The sequence below is a fragment of the Ranitomeya imitator genome, chromosome 7, assembly GCF_032444005.1.
Source record: "Ranitomeya imitator isolate aRanImi1 chromosome 7, aRanImi1.pri, whole genome shotgun sequence".
Classification (NCBI taxonomy): domain Eukaryota; kingdom Metazoa; phylum Chordata; class Amphibia; order Anura; family Dendrobatidae; genus Ranitomeya; species Ranitomeya imitator.
Window position 1 is genome coordinate 156,750,002 of NC_091288.1, and position 18,845 is coordinate 156,768,846.

The window sequence follows — 18,845 nt, forward strand, 5'->3', positions numbered from 1 at the left end:
AGTGTTGGATATCAGAAAGCACATAATAATCTATGGATGAGTAATTTAATCCAGAAATATTTTTCAACTTTTATAGAGTTTTGCATACTGTAATGGCATAATAACCTGTCACGCGGCACACCACGCGTGTCACGCCAACCTGGGAGATCAGGGGTAGAAGATCACTGCGTATGAAGTCGCAGATCTTCCATTTAGCCTGTGTGTTTGGATCCAATATTTAAATGTATTTGGTTTCCCTGGGTGCTGAACACCCTTTCTATGCTGGTCAGAAACATGCAGCTCCATTTCGGCTGCTTATAATTGGGTCGTTACTTCTTCCTATAAAACCTGGCCAGACAATCTGTCTTGCCAGTGAAAGCTCTGCTACCTTGGTTTTAGGAGACGCTTGTTGTTGCTATTGAAGGTTTGTCTTCCTGTGCTGTGTGCTTAAAGGGACACTGTCACCTGGATTTGGAGGGAACAATCTTCAGCCATGGAGGCGGGGTTTTTGGGTTTTTGATTCACCCTTTCCTTACCCGCTGGCTGCATGCTGGCTGCAATATTGGATTGAAGTTCATTCTCTGTCCTCCGTAGTACATGCCTGCACAAAGACAATCTTGCCTTGCGCAGGCGTGTACTATGGAGGACAGAGAATGAACTTCAATCCAATATTGCAGCCAGCATGCAGCCAGCGGGTAAGGAAAGGGTGAATCAAAAACCCCGCCTCCATGGCTGAAGATTGTTCCCTCCAAATCCAGGTGACAGTGTCCCTTTAAGTTACGGTAAGTGTTTTGGGGAGAAGTTGTTGTAGAGGTGTTCTGTAGTACATGAGTGTTTATCTCCCGTTCCCTATTGCCTTTAGTTTATTCCTCCCTGTCCCTATTTTGAGTGATAGAGGGTTTATGATATTCCTGTTTTGTGTGTCTTGTTCATATTACATTTCTGTCCCATTCTCCATGGGGTCTGGGAGGGGACAGACCATTCCATCAAAGTCTGTGTTACAAAAGTCACTGCTTCCTTTTTGAGCTCTGCCATGTGCCCAAACAGTATATTTCCCCTACATATGGGGTATCAGTGTACTCAGAACAAATTGTACATTAAATTTTGGGGTCCATTCTCTCTTGTTACCCTTGTGTAAATAAAAATTTGAGGCTAAAAACTTTTTTTTTTTTTTTTTATATCTTCATGGCTCAACGTTATAAACTTCTATGAAGCACCAGAGGGTTCAATGTGCTCAACACACATCTACATAAGTTCCTTAGGGGGTCAAGTTTCCCAAACAGGGGTCAGTTGTGGGGGGGTTGCACTGTTATGGCAAATGTGACTTTGTGTCCGCTCCTGGATTTCAGCCAATTTTGTGTTTAAAAAGGCCAAACCGTACGCCTTCCCTACTGAGCCTTCCACCCAAACAATACTTTTCCCTGCACAAATGGGGTATCTGCTTACTCAGGAGAAAGTGCACAACACATTTTAGGGTTATTTGTCTCCTTATAACCTTGTAAAAAAAAAAAATGGGTGTAAAGTAAAAATTGTGTGAAAAAACAATGTTCATTTTTTTTTTCCTTCCAAAGTTTCGGTGAAGCAAATAAAGATTTAATAAACTTCTTGAATGTGGTATTGCGCACCTTAAGGTTGTGTTAGTTGTGGTGTCAAATTTGGGTATTTTCTGTCATATAGACCCATCAAAGGCACTGTAAAATTGAATTAAAAAAATGGTTTTGTAAAAATTTTTGAGAAAATGGAGAAATTGCTGGTCAACTTTTAACCTTTCTAACTTCCTAACAAAAAAAAGTTAAAAAAATTGTGCTCATGTAAAGTAGGCATGTGGGAAATCTTATGTATTAACGGTTTTGTGTGACATAATGCTCTGATTTTAGGGGCATAAAAATTAAGTTTTGAAAATTGTGAAATTTTCAAAATTTTTACCAAATTTAAATTTTTTTTTTCTTTCACAAACACGAGAAATTTTGAAGAAATTTTACCACTATAATGAAGTATAATATGTCACAAGAAATCGATCTCCGAATCACCGGGATCTGTTGAAGCGTTCCAGAGTTATTACAACACATCTTGTACTTCATGATAGTGGTAACATTTCTTCGATCTGACTTGCATTTATTGGTGTGTGTGTGTATATATATATATATATATATATATATATATATATATATATATATATATATATATATATATATATATATATATATTTAGCTATTGAACCCGTTCTACGCCTGGGTGGCGAGCATTTATATTGGTATATGGTCTCCATCCTGGTATGTGCTGCTCCATCCTGCGCCCCCATCCTGTCATGTGCTGCTCCCATCCTGCGCCCCCGTTCTGTCATGTGCTGCTCCCATCCTGCGCCTCCATTCTGTCATTTGCTGCTCCCATCCTGTCATTTGCTGCTGCCATCCTGCGCCCGTTCTGTCATTTGCTGCTGCCATCCTGCGCCCGTTCTGTCATTTGCTGCTGCCATCCTGCGCCCGTTCTGTCATGTGCTGCTCCCATCCTGCGCCTCCATTCTGTCATTTGCTGCTCCCATCCTGTCATTTGCTGCTGCCATCCTGCGCCCGTTCTGTCATTTGCTGCTGCCATCCTGCGCCCGTTCTGTCATGTGCTGCTGCCATCCTGCGCCCGTTCTGTCATGTGCTGCTGCCATCCTGCGCCATCCTGCGCCCGTTCTGTCATGTGCTGCTCCCATCCTGCGCCTCCATTCTGTCATTTGCTGCTCCCATCCTGTCATTTGCTGCTGCCATCCTGCGCCCGTTCTGTCATTTGCTGCTGCCATCCTGCGCCCGTTCTGTCATGTGCTGCTCCCATCCTGCGCCTCCATTCTGTCATTTGCTGCTCCCATCCTGTCATTTGCTGCTGCCATCCTGCGCCCGTTCTGTCATTTGCTGCTGCCATCCTGCGCCCGTTCTGTCATGTGCTGCTGCCATCCTGCGCCCGTTCTGTCATGTGCTGCTGCCATCCTGCGCCATCCTGCGCCCGTTCTGTCATGTGCTGCTGCCATCCTTCGCCCGTTCTGTCATGTGCTGCTGCCATCCTGCGTCCCCGTTCTGTCATTTGCTGCTGCCATCCTGCGCCCGTTCTGTCATGTGCTGCTGCCATCCTGCGCCCGTTCTGTCATGTGCTGCTGCCATCCTGCGCCCGTTCTGTCATGTGCTGCTGCCATCCTGCGCCCGTTCTGTCATGTGCTGCGGCCATCCTGCGCCCGTTCTGTCATGTGCTGCGGCCATCCTGCGCCCGTTCTGTCATGTGCTGCGGCCATCCTGCGCCCGTTCTGTCATGTGCTGCTCCCATCCTGCGCCACCATTGTATTATATGCCCCCGAATGCTGCTGCCATATAAAAAAAAAAAAAAAATACCATACTCGCCTATCGTCCGGCTCCACTGCAGGTATGTCTTCAAGAAAATGGCGCCGGAAAGCGGGGACTGCGCAGGCGCCGATTCCGGCAGCAGGAATCAGCGCCTGTGCAGTCCGCGCTTTCCGGCGCCATTTTCTTGAAGACACACCTGCAGTGGAGCCGGAGTGTGTCTTCAAGAAAATGGCGCCGGAAAGCGCGGACTGCGCAGGCGCCGATTCCGGCAGCAGGAATCGGCGCCTGCGCAGTCCGCGCCCTCCGGAGCCGGGAGCAGAGGAGCCGGGAGACGGAGCCGCAAGCAGCGCTGGAACCGGGAAAGGTGAGTATACTTACCCTCCCTCCTGGCGGTCCCTGACTCTCCGGTGGAGATCGCGGTATGCGTTCAGTGCTTACGCATACCGCGATCTCCCGGGAGCGTCGCTCTGTGAGGCCCAGACTGCGCTTGCGCAGTCTATAGAGGCTTCGGACAGAGTGACGCTCCCAGCGTTATAATATATATATATATATATATATATATATATATATATATATATATAGTTGTAAAGGTTGGGCTGGGTTCATACTGCGTTTTAGGCGTCCGTTAGACGGACTACGTTACACCGCGGCATAACACGGTGTACCGCAGTCCGTTAACGCCGCCATTAAGTCCAATGTTGGACGCGTCGCTAGCGCATGCTCACAATGGGCGTGCGCTAGCGATGTGCCATCATTGAGTGACGAACCCTGGGACACGGGCTGCAGTGTTTCCGGGTCCGTCACTGCTAGCGCAGATAGAGCATCTGGTAGCTCTATCTGCACTAGCGCGATGTCATGTCGGCACTTGCGTTAACAGCAGTCCGTTAACGCATGTGTTGAACGGGCTGCTGTTAACGCAATGTGAACAATGTTAAAGGGAATCTGTCACCTACTTTTTCGTATATAAGTTTTGGCCACCGCCATCAGGGGCTTATCTACAGCATTATGTAATGCTGTAGATAAGCCACTGATGTAACCTGAAAGATAAGAAAAGCAAGTTAGATTATACTCACCTAGGGGGGCGGTGCGGTCTGATGGGCGTCGCGGTCCTGGTCCGGCACCTCCCATTTTCATGCGATGACGTCCTCTTCCTTCCTTCCTGTCGCGGCTCCTGCGCAGGCGTACTTTATCGGCCCTGTTGAGGGCAGCACAAAGTACTGCAGTGCGCAGGCGCCAGTAAAGGTCCGAGAAGCCCAGTGCCTGCGCACTGCAGTACTTTGTGCTGCCCTCAACAGGGCCAATAAAGTACGCCTGTGCAGGAGCCGCGACAGGAAGTAAGGAAGAGGACGTCATCGCATGAAGCACCGAACCGCAAAGCTCCTCGGACCGGACCAAAAATTAAGCAATTCTGTGAATCGCCTGAGGGCTAAAAATGTTCACTACTTCCCTAGATGAATTCTCAAGAAGTGTAGTTTCCAAAATGGGGTCACTTGTACGGGTTCCTGTTTTGGCATTTCATTCTCTTCAATTGTGACATGGCATCCTCTATATAGACTAGCCAAAATTGCGCTCCAGAACTCAATTTATTCTCCTTCCTTTCTGAGCCTAGCCGTTCGCCCAAACAGTGGTTTCCCTCACATATGGGGTATCTGCGTACTCAGGAGAAAACGGACAACGCACTGTGTTGTGCAATTTCTCTTGTTACCCTTGTGAAAATGCTAAATTTGGGGCTAAAGCAACATTTTTGTAGGAAAAAGTAAAATGTTCCTTTCACATTGCTTTAATCCCTGTGAAGTCCTAAAAAAGGAGTTAATAAACTTCTTGAATGTGGTTTGAGGGGTGCAGTTTTTAAAATTGTCCCTTTAGGGTATTTTTAATCATATAGGACCTTCAAAATCACTTCAAAAGGAATGAGGCTACTAAAAAAAAAAAAAAATTGGTTTTATACATTTTTTTTTTTTAAATCACTGATCAACTTAACCCTTCTAATTTCCCAACAAAATAAATAATTGTTTAAAAAGTTATGTAGATTTAAAGTAGACATGTGGTAAATGTTATTTGTTAACTATTTTGTTTTGTTTTTTTTTTGTCAAGAAAGTTATAAGTTTGAAAATTGCAACATTTTTCACTTTTTTTTTTTTAATTTTGATATTTTCCAAATAAGTCAACCATAATGCCGAAAATGTACCACTAACATGAAATACAATATGTCACGAAAAAGCAATCTCAGAATTGCTGGGATTTATTGAAGCGTTACAGATTTAGAACTTCATAAAGTGACACTGGTCAGAATTTGGCCTGGGCATGAAGGTAAAGTGAAAGGGTTAAGGATGGTTGCATCTTGGAGACAAGACTGAAGGCAGGCTGAACAAGCTAGCATTGCTTTATAATTATTTTTATTATATTTTTTCACAAACTCAATAAAGGATGTGTCTGTAATAGCTGCAATACGTCTGAGCAGAAGAACAGTGTACTTCTGCTCAGACGGAAATGTTGAGGCTTAAGCTGATCAGTTGTCCCTGATTGGCTGCAGTGGTCATATGATGTTGTTTGTTTTTATCAGTAGACCAGTGGAATGTAATGACATTGGTTTTATTAGCCTTGCTGCTGTTAATAAGGCTTTTTGTGGACAGGCTTCGTACAAGCCACTATGTTCTGTAGGTCCCAGGTGGCCTTCACCTTTTAACCACTATATAGGAATCTAGACTGATGTAAGGCCCCTTGATTACATCCATGGAATGGTTGCTTGCCGGTGGAGCGAGCTAGCAGGAAGGTTTATCAAGCCAGGAGGTCCAAGTCATGGACATAATTGTGATGCAGAAAACGAGCCAAGTTTAGTAAATAAACAGGAGATCTAGGATATAAGGGCTAGACAAAGCAACAGACCAGGGATGTAACAAGCTATAACTGACAGGTAGAAGTTGTTGTTGGTCTTTTAACTAGGGAGTGGCCCTGCTGAAGGCTCCCTGCACAGAGCCGGGTATAACCGATAACTAGCAGCTAGATATGGTCCTACCCAGACATGGACTCTAAGTCCTAGCCTGACCAATCTAGACCAAAACCACGTCTGCATCCCCCAAAGCTATTGTTGGTGCAGACGTGACACTGCGTAGCGGCAGTGGTCGTAGCAAAGGGTTCCAAGACGGACGTAACATGGAGGAGACAGCACCCCAGGGTCATCACTATGGGGTTGTCCGACAGTGGTTCCAGCACTACTGGTCCTACAGGATGGTGATATAGGCAGGGTGCCACATGGCTAATATATCTAAATTTATACTGTTGGAAATTATTATTGTCGATGCAAATAAAAAGGTCCTTATAAGTCAGATCATGTTCCTTGTATTCATAACAGACATCTTCACAAGAGGCGAAGGAAGGAGTTGTCTCACAAGCTATTGAAAGAATCACTCTCATGGAATTAAGGTACCCGGACCGTTATGTCATTGCTTTGTCTTCACCATAGCACTACCATTGTATGGAGGGAGCTGCATTGTCCTTTTTTTCTATGGTTTGTAAAATAGTATAATTTTCCAGTTCTCGTGTGCCTTGTCCCCAGAGCAGGCCATAACATCCTCTTTGTCTCTAGGTAAATGCATATTCCCAGTATGGCAACCCGGACCACTGAGAAAAGGACTAGGCGAAAGTGCAAAGTGATGTCTAATTGTAATCGTGGGTTATATTATGCTATTACAAAGAGACACTACTGCTTTCTCCTTAAGAGACCTCAGAGCTCCAGTGTCCTGAAGGAAGGGAACATGCCTGGGCCAAATACAGGTCCTTCTCAAAAAATTAGCATATAGTGTTAAATTTCATTATTTACCATAATGTAATGATTACAATTAAACTTTCATATATTATAGATTCATTATCCACCAACTGAAATTTGTCAGGTCTTTTATTGTTTTAATACTGATGATTTTGGCATACAACTCCTGATAACCCAAAAAACCTGTCTCAATAAATTAGCATATCAAGAAAAGGTTCTGTAAACGACCTATTACCCTAATCTTCTGAATCAACTAATTAACTCTAAACACATGCAAAAGATACCTGAGGCTTTTATAAACTCCCTGCCTGGTTCATTACTCAAAACCCCCATCATGGGTAAGACTAGCGACCTGACAGATGTCAAGAAGGCCATCATTGACACCCTCAAGCAAGAGGGTAAGACCCAGAAAGAAATTTCTCAACAAATAGGCTGTTCCCAGAGTGCTGTATCAAGGCACCTCAATGTTAAGTCTGTTGGAAGGAAACAATGTGGCAGAAAACGCTGTACAACGAGAAGAGGAGACCGGACCCTGAGGAAGATTGTGGAGAAGGACCGATTCCAGACCTTGGGGAACCTGAGGAAGCAGTGGACTGAGTCTGGTGTGGAAACATCCAGAGCCACCGTGCACAGGCGTGTGCAGGAAATGGGCTACAGGTGCCGCATTCCCCAGGTAAAGCCACTTTTGAGCTACAGAGAAGCAGCACTGGACTGTTGCTAAGTGGTCCCAAGTACTTTTTTCTGATGAAAGCAAATTTTGCATGTCATTCGGAAATCAAGGTGCCAGAGTCTGGAGGAAGACTGGGGAGAAGGAAATGCCAAAATGCCTGAAGTCCAGTGTCAAGTACCCACAGTCAGTGATGGTGTGGGGTGCCATGTCAGCTGCTGGTGTTGGTCCACTGTGTTTCATCAAGGGCAGGGTCAATGCAGCTAGCTATCAGGAGATTTTGGAGCACTTCATGCTTCCATCGGCTGAAATGCTTTATGGAGATGAACATTTCATTTTTCAGCACGACCTGGCACCTGCTCACAGTGCCAAAACCACTGGTAAATGGTTTACTGACCATGGTATTACTGTGCTCAATTGGCCTGCCAACTCTCCTGACCTGAACCCCATAGAGAATCTGTGGGATATTGTGAAGAGAAAGTTGAGAGACGCAAGACCCAACACTCTGGATGAGCTTAAGGCCGCTATTGAAGCATCCTGGGCCTCCATAACATCTCAGCAGTGTCACAGGCTGATTGCCTCCATGCCACGCCGCATTGAAGCAGTCATTTCTGCCAAAGGATTCCCGACCAAGTATTGAGTGCATAACTGAACATTATTATTTGATGGTTTTTTTGTTTGTTATTAAAAAACACTTTTATTTGATTGGATGGGTGAAATATGCTAATTTATTGAGACAGGTTTTTTGGGTTATCAGGAGTTGTATGCCAAAATCATCAGTATTAAAACAATAAAAGACCTGACAAATTTCAGATGGTGGATAATGAATCTATAATATATGAAAGTTTAATTGTAATCATTACATTATGGTAAATAATGAAATTTAACACTATATGCTAATTTTTTGAGAAGGACCTGTACTTGTAACAGAGGACAATGGAATATTCTATGCAATGAGAAGTATCTTATGGAGACGTCCTATGCTACTCTACTTTCACACATCAGGTTTTTGGTTTCAGGCACAATCCGGCAAATTTGCCAAAAAAACGGATCCGGTGTTCATAGTGAAAAAACGGATGCAAACTGATGCATGGATCCGTTTTTAGCTGTATCCGGCTCTGAGAGCGGGAGAGAGAGATTTTTTCACACATAAGTCCCTTCAGGCTTTTGACACAAAAATCATTGCAGTAATACAACTCTATGGGGAAAAAACGGATCAGGCGTAAGAAAAAAAAACTGATCCAGTTTGTGCCTGAAACCAAAAACCTGATGTGTGAAAGCAGCCTAATGTCATCTCCATTGTTCATTCGGAAAGATACCTTTAGAGAGGATCGGTCATCAGATTCAGATCTATAAAATATCTTTTAAGGGTGAATTCACACGTGGCAGATTAGCCGCAGAAATGTCTATAATTGCACCATTCATTGCATGACACTTACTGAAATCCGTGTGCTTCCTGTACGAAACCTGATTCCGCTGAGTGGGATGGGAAATTTTCCCGAGGGGCCACAAGAGACTGTGACTGTTGTGAAGGGTTTAACCAATAGGCTGAATTTTTATTTTTTTTATATATAACCTTGTGGAAAAACCAACACCTACTCCCCTTGCTCCCGGCGCCCTGCTCTGGTCTCCGATGCACGGACTCTTCATACAGCAGCACAGTGTAATGACGGCATTGTGTCTGCTGTCTCACAGTCTGAGATCTGTCCTCCACCAGTGTTTTCATCGCTGCCTGCATTCGGGGAATAGCGGTGACAGCAGGCGGTGGCAGACTGGCGAGGGAACGGTGCGGCTAGGGGTCCACTCTTTCAGCCCTTCATCTGTATCAGTCTGTGGGCCAGATTGGAACAGTCAGAGGGTTGGATGTGGAACGTGGACCGCACGTTGCCTAGCTCTGGTCTAAGTGTATGTGCCCACGCTGCAGATTTTCCTGCAGATTTTTCCGCAGCGGATTTGAAAAATCCGCAGTGCAAAACCACTGCGGTTTTCACTGCGGATTTTCTTGCGCTTTGTTCTGCGGATTCTTCTGCAGGTTTTCACCAGCACTTTCCTATTGGTGCTGGTTGAAACCCGCTGCGGAATCCGCACAAACAATTGACATGCTGCGGAAAATAATCCGCAGCGTTTCCGCGCGGCTTTTTCCGCAGCATGTGCACAGCGGGTTTTTTCCCCCATAGGTTTACATTGTACTGTAAACTTTGGGAAAACTGCTGCGGATCTGCAGCGGCCAAATCCGCTGCGGATCCGCAGCAAAATCCGCAGCGTGTGCACATAGCCTCAGGAGTAAATGTTCTCCTATAAAGGGGTTCTCTATGAAGTTATTACTAATGCGATTTCCTTTAGGTTTTTTATATATAATATTCCCAAACCTCTTTGATTAGCAAATCACAATCCTTTTGTTTAGTGATGTGATCACTATAGAATTAAAAATGTCTGCACACTGTTACACTGGCAGAGACCTGTCCTGGAATGTAGGACAGGCGCCTGTGAGCAGTGCGAAGCTCCACTCCTATTTTCACTAGTAAAAAGATGTGTGTACAGTGGATATCCAGTGGGTATGGAAAGTATTCAGACCCCCTTAAATTTTTCACTCTGTTTCATATTAGCCATTTGGAAAATTCAAAAAAGTAAAACAATTCATTTTTTTTTCTCATTATTGTACACTCTGCATCCCATATTGACTGAAAAAAACAAATGTAGAAATGTTTGTAAATTTATTAAAAAAGAAAAACTGAAATATCACACGGTCATAAGTATTCAGACCCTTTGCTCAGCATTGAGTAGAGGCACCTTTTGAGCTAGTACAGTCATGAGTCTTCTGGGGAATGATGCAACAAGTTTTTCACACCTGAATTTGGGGATCCTTTGCCATTCTTCCTTGCAGAGCCTCTCCAGTTCCTTCAGGTTGGATGGTGAACGTTGGTGGACAGCCATTTTCAGGTCTCTCCAGAGATGCTCAATTGGGTTTAGGTCAGGGCTCTGAAAAATGTAAAGGGGTCTGAATACTTTCCATACCCACTGTATATCTTCCATCTGTTGCTGCCTTCCTGAATAGTTAGCATTTTTATTCAAATCCAAATGGGACGTTAAGTGCTCTGGGTGTGACAGAGCACTAAATAAGCCACTGCCTTCCCATGGTCCTACAGCAGCACCAATCTCTTCAGCTTGATGTATAGCTCACTGTCCATTTGACCTCAGGATCCAGGCAGTCAAATCTGACAGTGATCTACCAATCAAGCTAAAGAGGCTATTGCAGGGCAAGGAATTCAGCGGGGCCACCCGGAAGAGAACTTAATGCTTAATTTGCATGTGGACTAAAATGATGATTACTCCCAAAAGTAACAACAAATAGAAGCTATAAAGGTGTCAATGGGAATCAGAATCCCCCTTTTTACGGTGGCATCTGAGGCACTTGAGTTGTGGGAAAGTGATGTTGGTGACCCAAGGTATAAAGCAAAGCCAAAATCTTCTCCAAAATTGCCCCCTCCTATAGGCGGTATAAGGGAACCTGTTTTCTCTTTATGAAGAGGCAATTTGCACATTTTATTTAGGCGAATACAACCGGTTTACGGTCCAAGTGTATGAGGCCTTCCTTAAGGCCGGGGTCACACTTGCAAGTGTGATGTGAGAAACTCGCGCTAGTCTCTCGCATCAATACCCGGCACTCGAGACCGGAGCGTGTGGCTGCATAGAAATACATACCGCCGCAAGCTCCGGTCCCGAGTGCCGGCGGCAGTGCCGGGCATTGATGCGAGAGACTCGCACGACGTTCTGGCATCATACTGGCAAGTGTGACCCCGGCCTAAAGGGTGTGTGGAGTGGGGTAAGAGGTTATTTTCATTTATATCCAAGATCTGCAGTAAAAGCTCTTCACGTATGCTGGACACTAATGCGCCTTTTTACTTCTTGTAAATATCACTGTTCTCGTATGTTCTGGTATTGTCTACATTCTTGTGGTTTATACTTCAATAAAATCAATTTCTTTTTTTTTAAAGTGTGCGTTCAGTACTTTCATATTGACGTCCTATCCTTGGGATCAGTCACAGACATTAGATGATGGGGCGCTACCCCTGCCCCACTTCTCTCTGCTTTGCTGATAAGTTGTGGCTGGATGTGATCAGATGCAGACTCCAGCTCCTTCAGCTGTGTAGTGATGGCAGCCGGGTTCCACACATCAACCCCTATCTGAACGAATGGGGAAGGAACAGCATTATCCTGCTGCCAACATTACACCGTTGATGGACCTGTGCTGTTTTGTTTCGTAATTGATCACAACTGTTCGTCTCTGGCACCAGGAGCAGCAGATCGGTGGGGTCACCAGATGTCACACCCCCACCTCTCCCATATTGATGACCTATCCTTTACTTTATATATGTCATCGGAGTAAACGTTTTGTACAATATCAGACATTTGAAAACAGCCAGATTTTCCAGGGACCTTAACTGATAAAGCATTAAATAAATATGAATTGGTATTTCCTTCCAAATTAAGGGTTCAAGGATCCCTACGATCACACCCAGTAATTAAAAGCTATGATAGGGGAGATTAAACCAGTTTTGGCAAGTTAAAGTGGCCACGTAATGGAATTTCTTATAGCTTGTAAAGTTTATAAGAGTGCTAATTTGTGCTAAATCCAAATGGACATTGCTAGACATTTCCCCATTTCCCTTTCCCCCGCATAATATTGACCAATCATAAGCAGGAGGCATCATGCCTGTGTAGAGAGAAAAAAAAAAAAAAAACTCTTCCAGAGAATTTCCATATCGCACAGAGAAACCCGAGTCTGACTCTGGGGGCGGGCATGTTGTTTCCCCCCGCAATTCCAAAAAAGTTGGGACACTGTGTATTATGTAAAGAAAGCATGAATGCAATGATTTAAAATTTTCTTATAGGCATATTTTATATTTTTATTCACCACAGAATAAATATCAGAAGGTGAATGTTAGACATTTTTACATTTCACTTGAAAAAATAATTTAATTTACAATAATTTAAAAATTTAGAAATTGATGGCAGCAACACATCTCAAAATAGCTGAGACATTATTAACAAAATGACTCCACGAAAGATTGGGAAAGAGTGGTACCAATGAAAAATGGCTGCAAAGTCAATTTTCAATTCAAGGGAATCTGTCATCAGGTTTTTGCTACCTCATCTGAGAGAAGCATAATGTAGGAAAAGAGACCCTGGTTCCAATGATGTATCACTTTGTCTCAGGACTGCTGCACCCAGTAAACTCTGAGTTTTTAGATGTAGTGTCGCTCATAAAACTGAACCTTCCCATGCCACAACTCTCCATGCATTTTGCCTATTGACTGTAAGCTGCTAAATACGGGAGGGGGCGTGGTCGGACCAGGGCTCATGTGAGCTGTAGTCCAGGCAGTGATGATCTATTGGTGATAAAGCATTCATTAAAATCACAGCACCCTGCCTAATAAGTGACACATCACTTAAATCTGGCTCAGCCCCTATCTCATGCTGTCCTCAGGTTACATAGCAAAACCTGATGACAGATTCCCTTGAATTGAAAATGGACTATGCAGCCATTTTTCATTGGTACCACGCTTTCCCTAACCCGAGATCACGAAAAATGGAGATGCTATGGGTATCGTAAAATGGCGCAAATTATTAATTTTTTTTAACAAACTTTGATGTCTAAGTGGTGACAAAAAAAAAAAAAAAGAACCTAGACATGTTTGGAATTTTTCTATCTATAAACTCGTAATGACCTGGAGAATCATATTGGTAGGTCAGTTTGATCATTTAGTAAACATGGTAAAAAACTAAAAAAAAAACCTGAGGAATTGACTTTTTTTGCAATTTCATCACACTTGGAATTTTTTTCCGATTTTTTTTTTTTTTTTTTTTTTTTTTTTTTTTTCCCAGTACACAATATGTTAAAACCAATGGTGTTGTTCAAAAGTACAACTTGTCCCGCCAAAAAACAAGCCTTCGCATGGCCATATTGACGGAAAAATAAAAAATATATGACTCTGGAGAAAAGGGGAGCAAAAAACGAAAACCCAAAAACTGAAATACCCCTGGTCGTTAAGGGGATTAAATCCTTATTTTCTTCACATTTTACACGGCATTCTGACTTTTTAAAGATTGTGGTTGCAATATAGGTCAGTGACAGATCTGAATATTCGTAGATGTAGTCAGTGGTGATGTGAATAAAAATGAGCCCTTAACTGCTAATTTGACCATGTATGTGATTAGTCTCCGGTGGCTTCTCTGCCCTCTGGCGGCTTCTCTGCCCTCTGGCGGCTTCTCTGCCCTCTGGCGGCTTCTCTGCCCTCTGGCGGCTTCTCTGCACTCTGGCGGCTTCTCTGCCCTCTGGCGGCTTCTCTGCACTCTGGCGGCTTCTCTGCACTCTGGCGGCTTCTCTGCACTCTGGCGGCTTCTCTGCCCTCTGGCGGCTTCTCTGCCCTCTGGCGGCTTCTCTGCCCTCTGGCGGCTTCTCTGCCCTCTGGCGGCTTCTCTGCACTCTGGCGGCTTCTCTGCCCTCTGGCGGCTTCTCTGCCCTCTGGCGGCTTCTCTGCCCTCTGGCGGCTTCTCTGCCCTCTGGCGGCTTCTCTGCACTCTGGCGGCATCTCTGCTCTAAACACAAGTAGTTTTTTTAGAAGTAGATTCCAGTGTTTCCTATTCCAAGAAAAGTTTTTTACACTGGTTTTTCTGCAGACGCAGCTCACTCCTCTCAGCCAGGTAACATCTCCTTAGATTTGCAATGGAAATCCACAACCGTAAAGGTTTACTTTCCATCTAAGATGGGGATCTCGATGATGGCCTCTATTACACATGTAGGAGGCACAGATAGTTTAGACCAGAGGTCCCCAACTCCAGTCCTCAAGGCCCACCAACAGGTCATGTTTTCAGGATTTCCTTTGCATTGCACAGGTGATGCAATTATTACCTGGGCAAGACTAAGGAAATCCTGAAAACATGACCTGTTGGTGGGCCTTGAGGACTGGAGTTGGGGACCTCTGGTTTAGACCACTGCACATAGCATTCACATGAGGAGATACTGAAGACGTGTCATGGGTCAGGTTGAGATTGCTTTGTGGCCCCTAGTTGATCACTTCCATCAGACATAACCTGTAGTATATTAGTATATACCATTGTTGTCTTGCACCATTCTCTAACAACTTAGATTTATTACTTCTGGATGGAAAGAAACAAAGATGAGGAACATGTGACGCCTTAGATTGTAAAAGTCAATAATTGTTTGATGTGTAATTCAGTATTTTCTTTTGTTGTAGCCAGCAGAAGAAATTGTTGAAGGTTCTCCAGAATATTGATAAGGAACATGTTTCCGGGAGTGACCTAAAGGTAGGCAATGTGAAATGTTTCTGGTGCAAGTCATGTTCTTGTTATAAATTAAAGGGAATCTGCCAGGTCCCCAATGGCTGCTCAGCAATCATCATTAGGTTGTGCTATCTTATTCCTGTATTCAAGTGTTATTTTTCTTGTACGTTCACCGATTTTTGTGCAGAATCAATGTGTCTTACATTGCAGACAATATACAATTTAATGTGGACATGTCTGATGGGATGTTTACTCCGCTGATTAATCTTACCCTGCCTTTGATTATGATCCTGTGGGCATAACTGAGGTTCCCTACACCACCCTTGTTCTTATTGGTCCCCTGAACACTCATTCATGCGTGTGGCCTTAAATGTTGGGGCTGGCGCTGTGTAAATGGGTCTTCAGCACTCCTGCTTCATCAGCGCACCACCCATGACCCAGAGATGTGCTCTCATGCCCAGCCAACTGCCGCAGACCGGCTCAGCTCCAAGTCCAGAGTATGTACGTGTGCTAATGTGACCTTGTTATACCCACAATTTTAATAATCACCTCCCCTGTCCAAGAATTTGTGAAAGCGCCGTTACTCATGGGGGCAAAAGGTGATCAGTGAGGTCCTAATGATGTTGCGAGATCTGGATTATCAATCTTTGCATGCGACACCCTTGGGAATGATGACTTTTGCGCAGGATCTCGAGCCGGGGAGAAGGTCACAGAGAAGAGTGACCTAACAGTCAGTGACAGGAGGCCAGCGGCAGGTGGGGAAAGGGCAGTAGAGGCCGGAGAGCTGGAAGCTCAAGGCCAAACCCACTGCCATTGTGGCTCATAAGCATACAAATTAGAAAAGGGATTTCTCGGTAACAGAATCAAGGATTGACAAAACAAAGTTATGGATTTAGTCTGCATTACAGCAATCTAACATAAATTATATCAGTTTTGGGTATAAAAACCTGCTTACGGGTTCCCCTTACGAGGTAAAAGGGGTTTACCCATCAATGACAATTAACTATTAGTCCTGCATTGCACAGGCTGCATGGAGGAGGATCTGTATGCCACAGTAGTTGAGCACGCACCCACCTGTTTCTATATCTGATACATGGTGGTATGAAGCGGTGTGGTGCAGGCTTGGCTACTGCTTATGAATTAGCTTTCAGTTTGGTCAAATTTAATCTAAACCATTTTTAACTATTGATTGGTGGTCCAAGAAAACTACGCTCCAGAGAATCGTATGTCATGTATGTGTGCTGAGTGAGCAGCAGGGTAAACTAATGTACTCTCCATTTCATTACATAAGCGCTCCATGAAGGTGTGTGGTTTGTTTGTTTTTTGTTTGTTTTGTTTTTTTGTCTCACCTATGATGACAGATGTGTACAACCTTTATGGGGCCTCTTGCGCCTGGATCAAGTGCTCTCACAATAGGTATCACTTCAGTAATCCTTTCTTGCATTTGGGCGACATGCTCAATTACGCTCCGGTGGGATGTAGCCTCTGCCTCCCAGATCTCCTTCGCGATATGCTGGAGTCTGTGGGGGTGTCAGCCAACAGTTTAACTGGGGATAACCCCATAAAGGCCTGGGGAACATCTAGGATGGAGAATAGCAGATAGTCCCAGTCTCTGCAACCTTCTTTTAAAATGGCCTTCAAGGTTTTATTAAATCTTTTTGAGAGTGTCCATCTGCAGGTAGTACACCAAGGTCTTGAGTTGTGTTACCTGCAAGGCTTTGCACAACTTTCTCATGACTTTTGACTTGAACGGAGTGCCTTGGTCCATCAGGATCTTTCACAGTCCCATTCTGGAATAGCCATGAACCAGCTCTCAAAAAATATAAGGACAAACAAACTCCTCCAATACCAATTCTCACAGTATAAAATGATTTTATTGAAGCACCTGGTTTCAAAAAAACAATTTAAAAATTGGAAATGCAAGCTAACCATACAGGTGATCGGGAAAAAAAAAAAGCAAACACTGGACGTGAGGGTAAATTTATAGCCTTCAAAGGGGTACGCTGGTACGTGACCACAGACAAGGTATCTATAGTTACTCTTGGTATCTCTATTTTGTATTGCCATTATTTTATTTGATTACCTTGAGTTATGGTGTGCACATTACCTTTTTTGTTTTCCTCTGAAGGCTATATACCTTAATGACTTCATCTTATTGTATTATGGTTCTCTTTATATTTCTTGCCTTCAGTTGAAAATGGATATAATCAATATAGCACTATACTAATAGATAAATTCAGTTATTTGTTACTATGCATGACCATCCTTTTCACATATTGTGCATTCCTATACCTAAGCCAACCTTCTTGCACTATGCACTTTACTTATTTTCTGTATTGATATACAGTAGTTTATATTCTACCTCAGACTCCCTGTATGATTTAAGGATGTACTCTACTCTGTATTGTTTCATCTAGGCTATAAATTTACCCTCACGTCTAGTGGTTGCTTTCTTCCATCACCTGTATGGTTAGCTTGCATTTCCAATTTTTAAATTGCTTTTTTTTTAAACCATGTGCTTCAATAAAATCATGTTATACTGTGAGAATTGGTATTGGAGGAATTTGTTTGTCCTTACATTTTTTTGAGTTGTATACGGTCCTCCGTGTATATTTCTGAGCTATTAGTTTTCAGCTCAGATGAACCAGCTCTCAGTTTATACTCTTAGTGGAGGAGTTTGCTAATTGTGCCGCTTCCGGGTACTGTGTCTCATAATCCAGAACCACCAGGATATATTGATGCCATGTGGCAGACCTGACCATGGGTCCCACTTAATACATCCCTGTGCGATCAAACTGGACCTCAATAATGGGTAATGACACTAAGGGACTATGGAAATAAGCGGCGATCAGGGAGGTTAACTGGCAGGGGGGGAAAGGACCTACAATAATTCATGATCTCTTGGTGACAGCCGGGCCAGTAGATCCTCTGGAGGCTTTAGGAATCGTTCTTTGGCTCTAGGATTGTTCCTTGGTTTTATCTACCCCCCCATAAGACATTAGTCTGTGCCTTGTCTAACACTTTGTCTGTAGGGCACTGCCGCTAGAAACTGCTATGACCACACTTCTGCTTGACGACCCACTGCAATAACTCCTATTCATGGCAAAATGAAGGTATCATGTGTCAGTCTTGAGCAAAACCATTTGTTAGTTATATTGTCACACGCTCCTTTTAAGAGTTAGTTTCCTGAGCTGGGTGGTTCCAAAGTTTCCCCTTCCCCCTCCAAACAACCCCAGCTCAGGAATGTTGGCCTCAGGGGATACTACCTCTTCCTCATCGTTAGCAAGCACACTAAAATTAAACCTGTCAGAACTCGGGCTGTGACGTGGGTTCTTTAAGGGTAAACTGGTTGTTGTCTGGGCAACCCTAGTTTCTGCCAGAAGTCCCTAAATAAGGCAAAGTCCCCTCCCCCCCCATTATAACAGGGGACTTAATGCCACAGTTTGTCTATGACCACTCTGGCCGCAGGGTAGCATTTACTGTCCCCATGGATACAGTGAGCACCCACCATCTTCACAGGAATCAGCCGTAGAGGAAGTGTGGCCCTCGCTTTGGTTACCAAGCTTCTCAAGTTCAACACACTAATACGAGACATGCCTGGGGCTCCTCGCAAGGTTGAGAGTCAGCACTGCAGGCATTATATGCATAATACAAGCAGTGTCGACCGATGCTGGAGTCCAGTGTCTTGGTAGTCTTGGGGCAATGGGTCGCTATGTGATCCAGGGCATGACGCCTCCTTTTTTATTATTGTATTTTGGGTTAAATCCTTTTTGCATTTTGGTTTCATTACACATTTTGCAGTGTTTGG

General features: G+C 43.9%; 1 protein-coding gene across 1 annotated transcript in view; it reads left to right on the forward strand.

The window, feature by feature from the left end:
• Positions 1-18,845, forward strand: part of KATNIP (katanin interacting protein) — a 259,496-nt gene that overhangs the window by 45,931 nt on the left and 194,720 nt on the right. The window contains exons 11-12 of the mRNA XM_069733957.1: positions 6,652-6,722; positions 14,992-15,061. Coding sequence (XP_069590058.1) covers positions 6,652-6,722; positions 14,992-15,061 — 141 coding nt within the window. The remainder of the gene's footprint in view (positions 1-6,651; positions 6,723-14,991; positions 15,062-18,845) is intronic.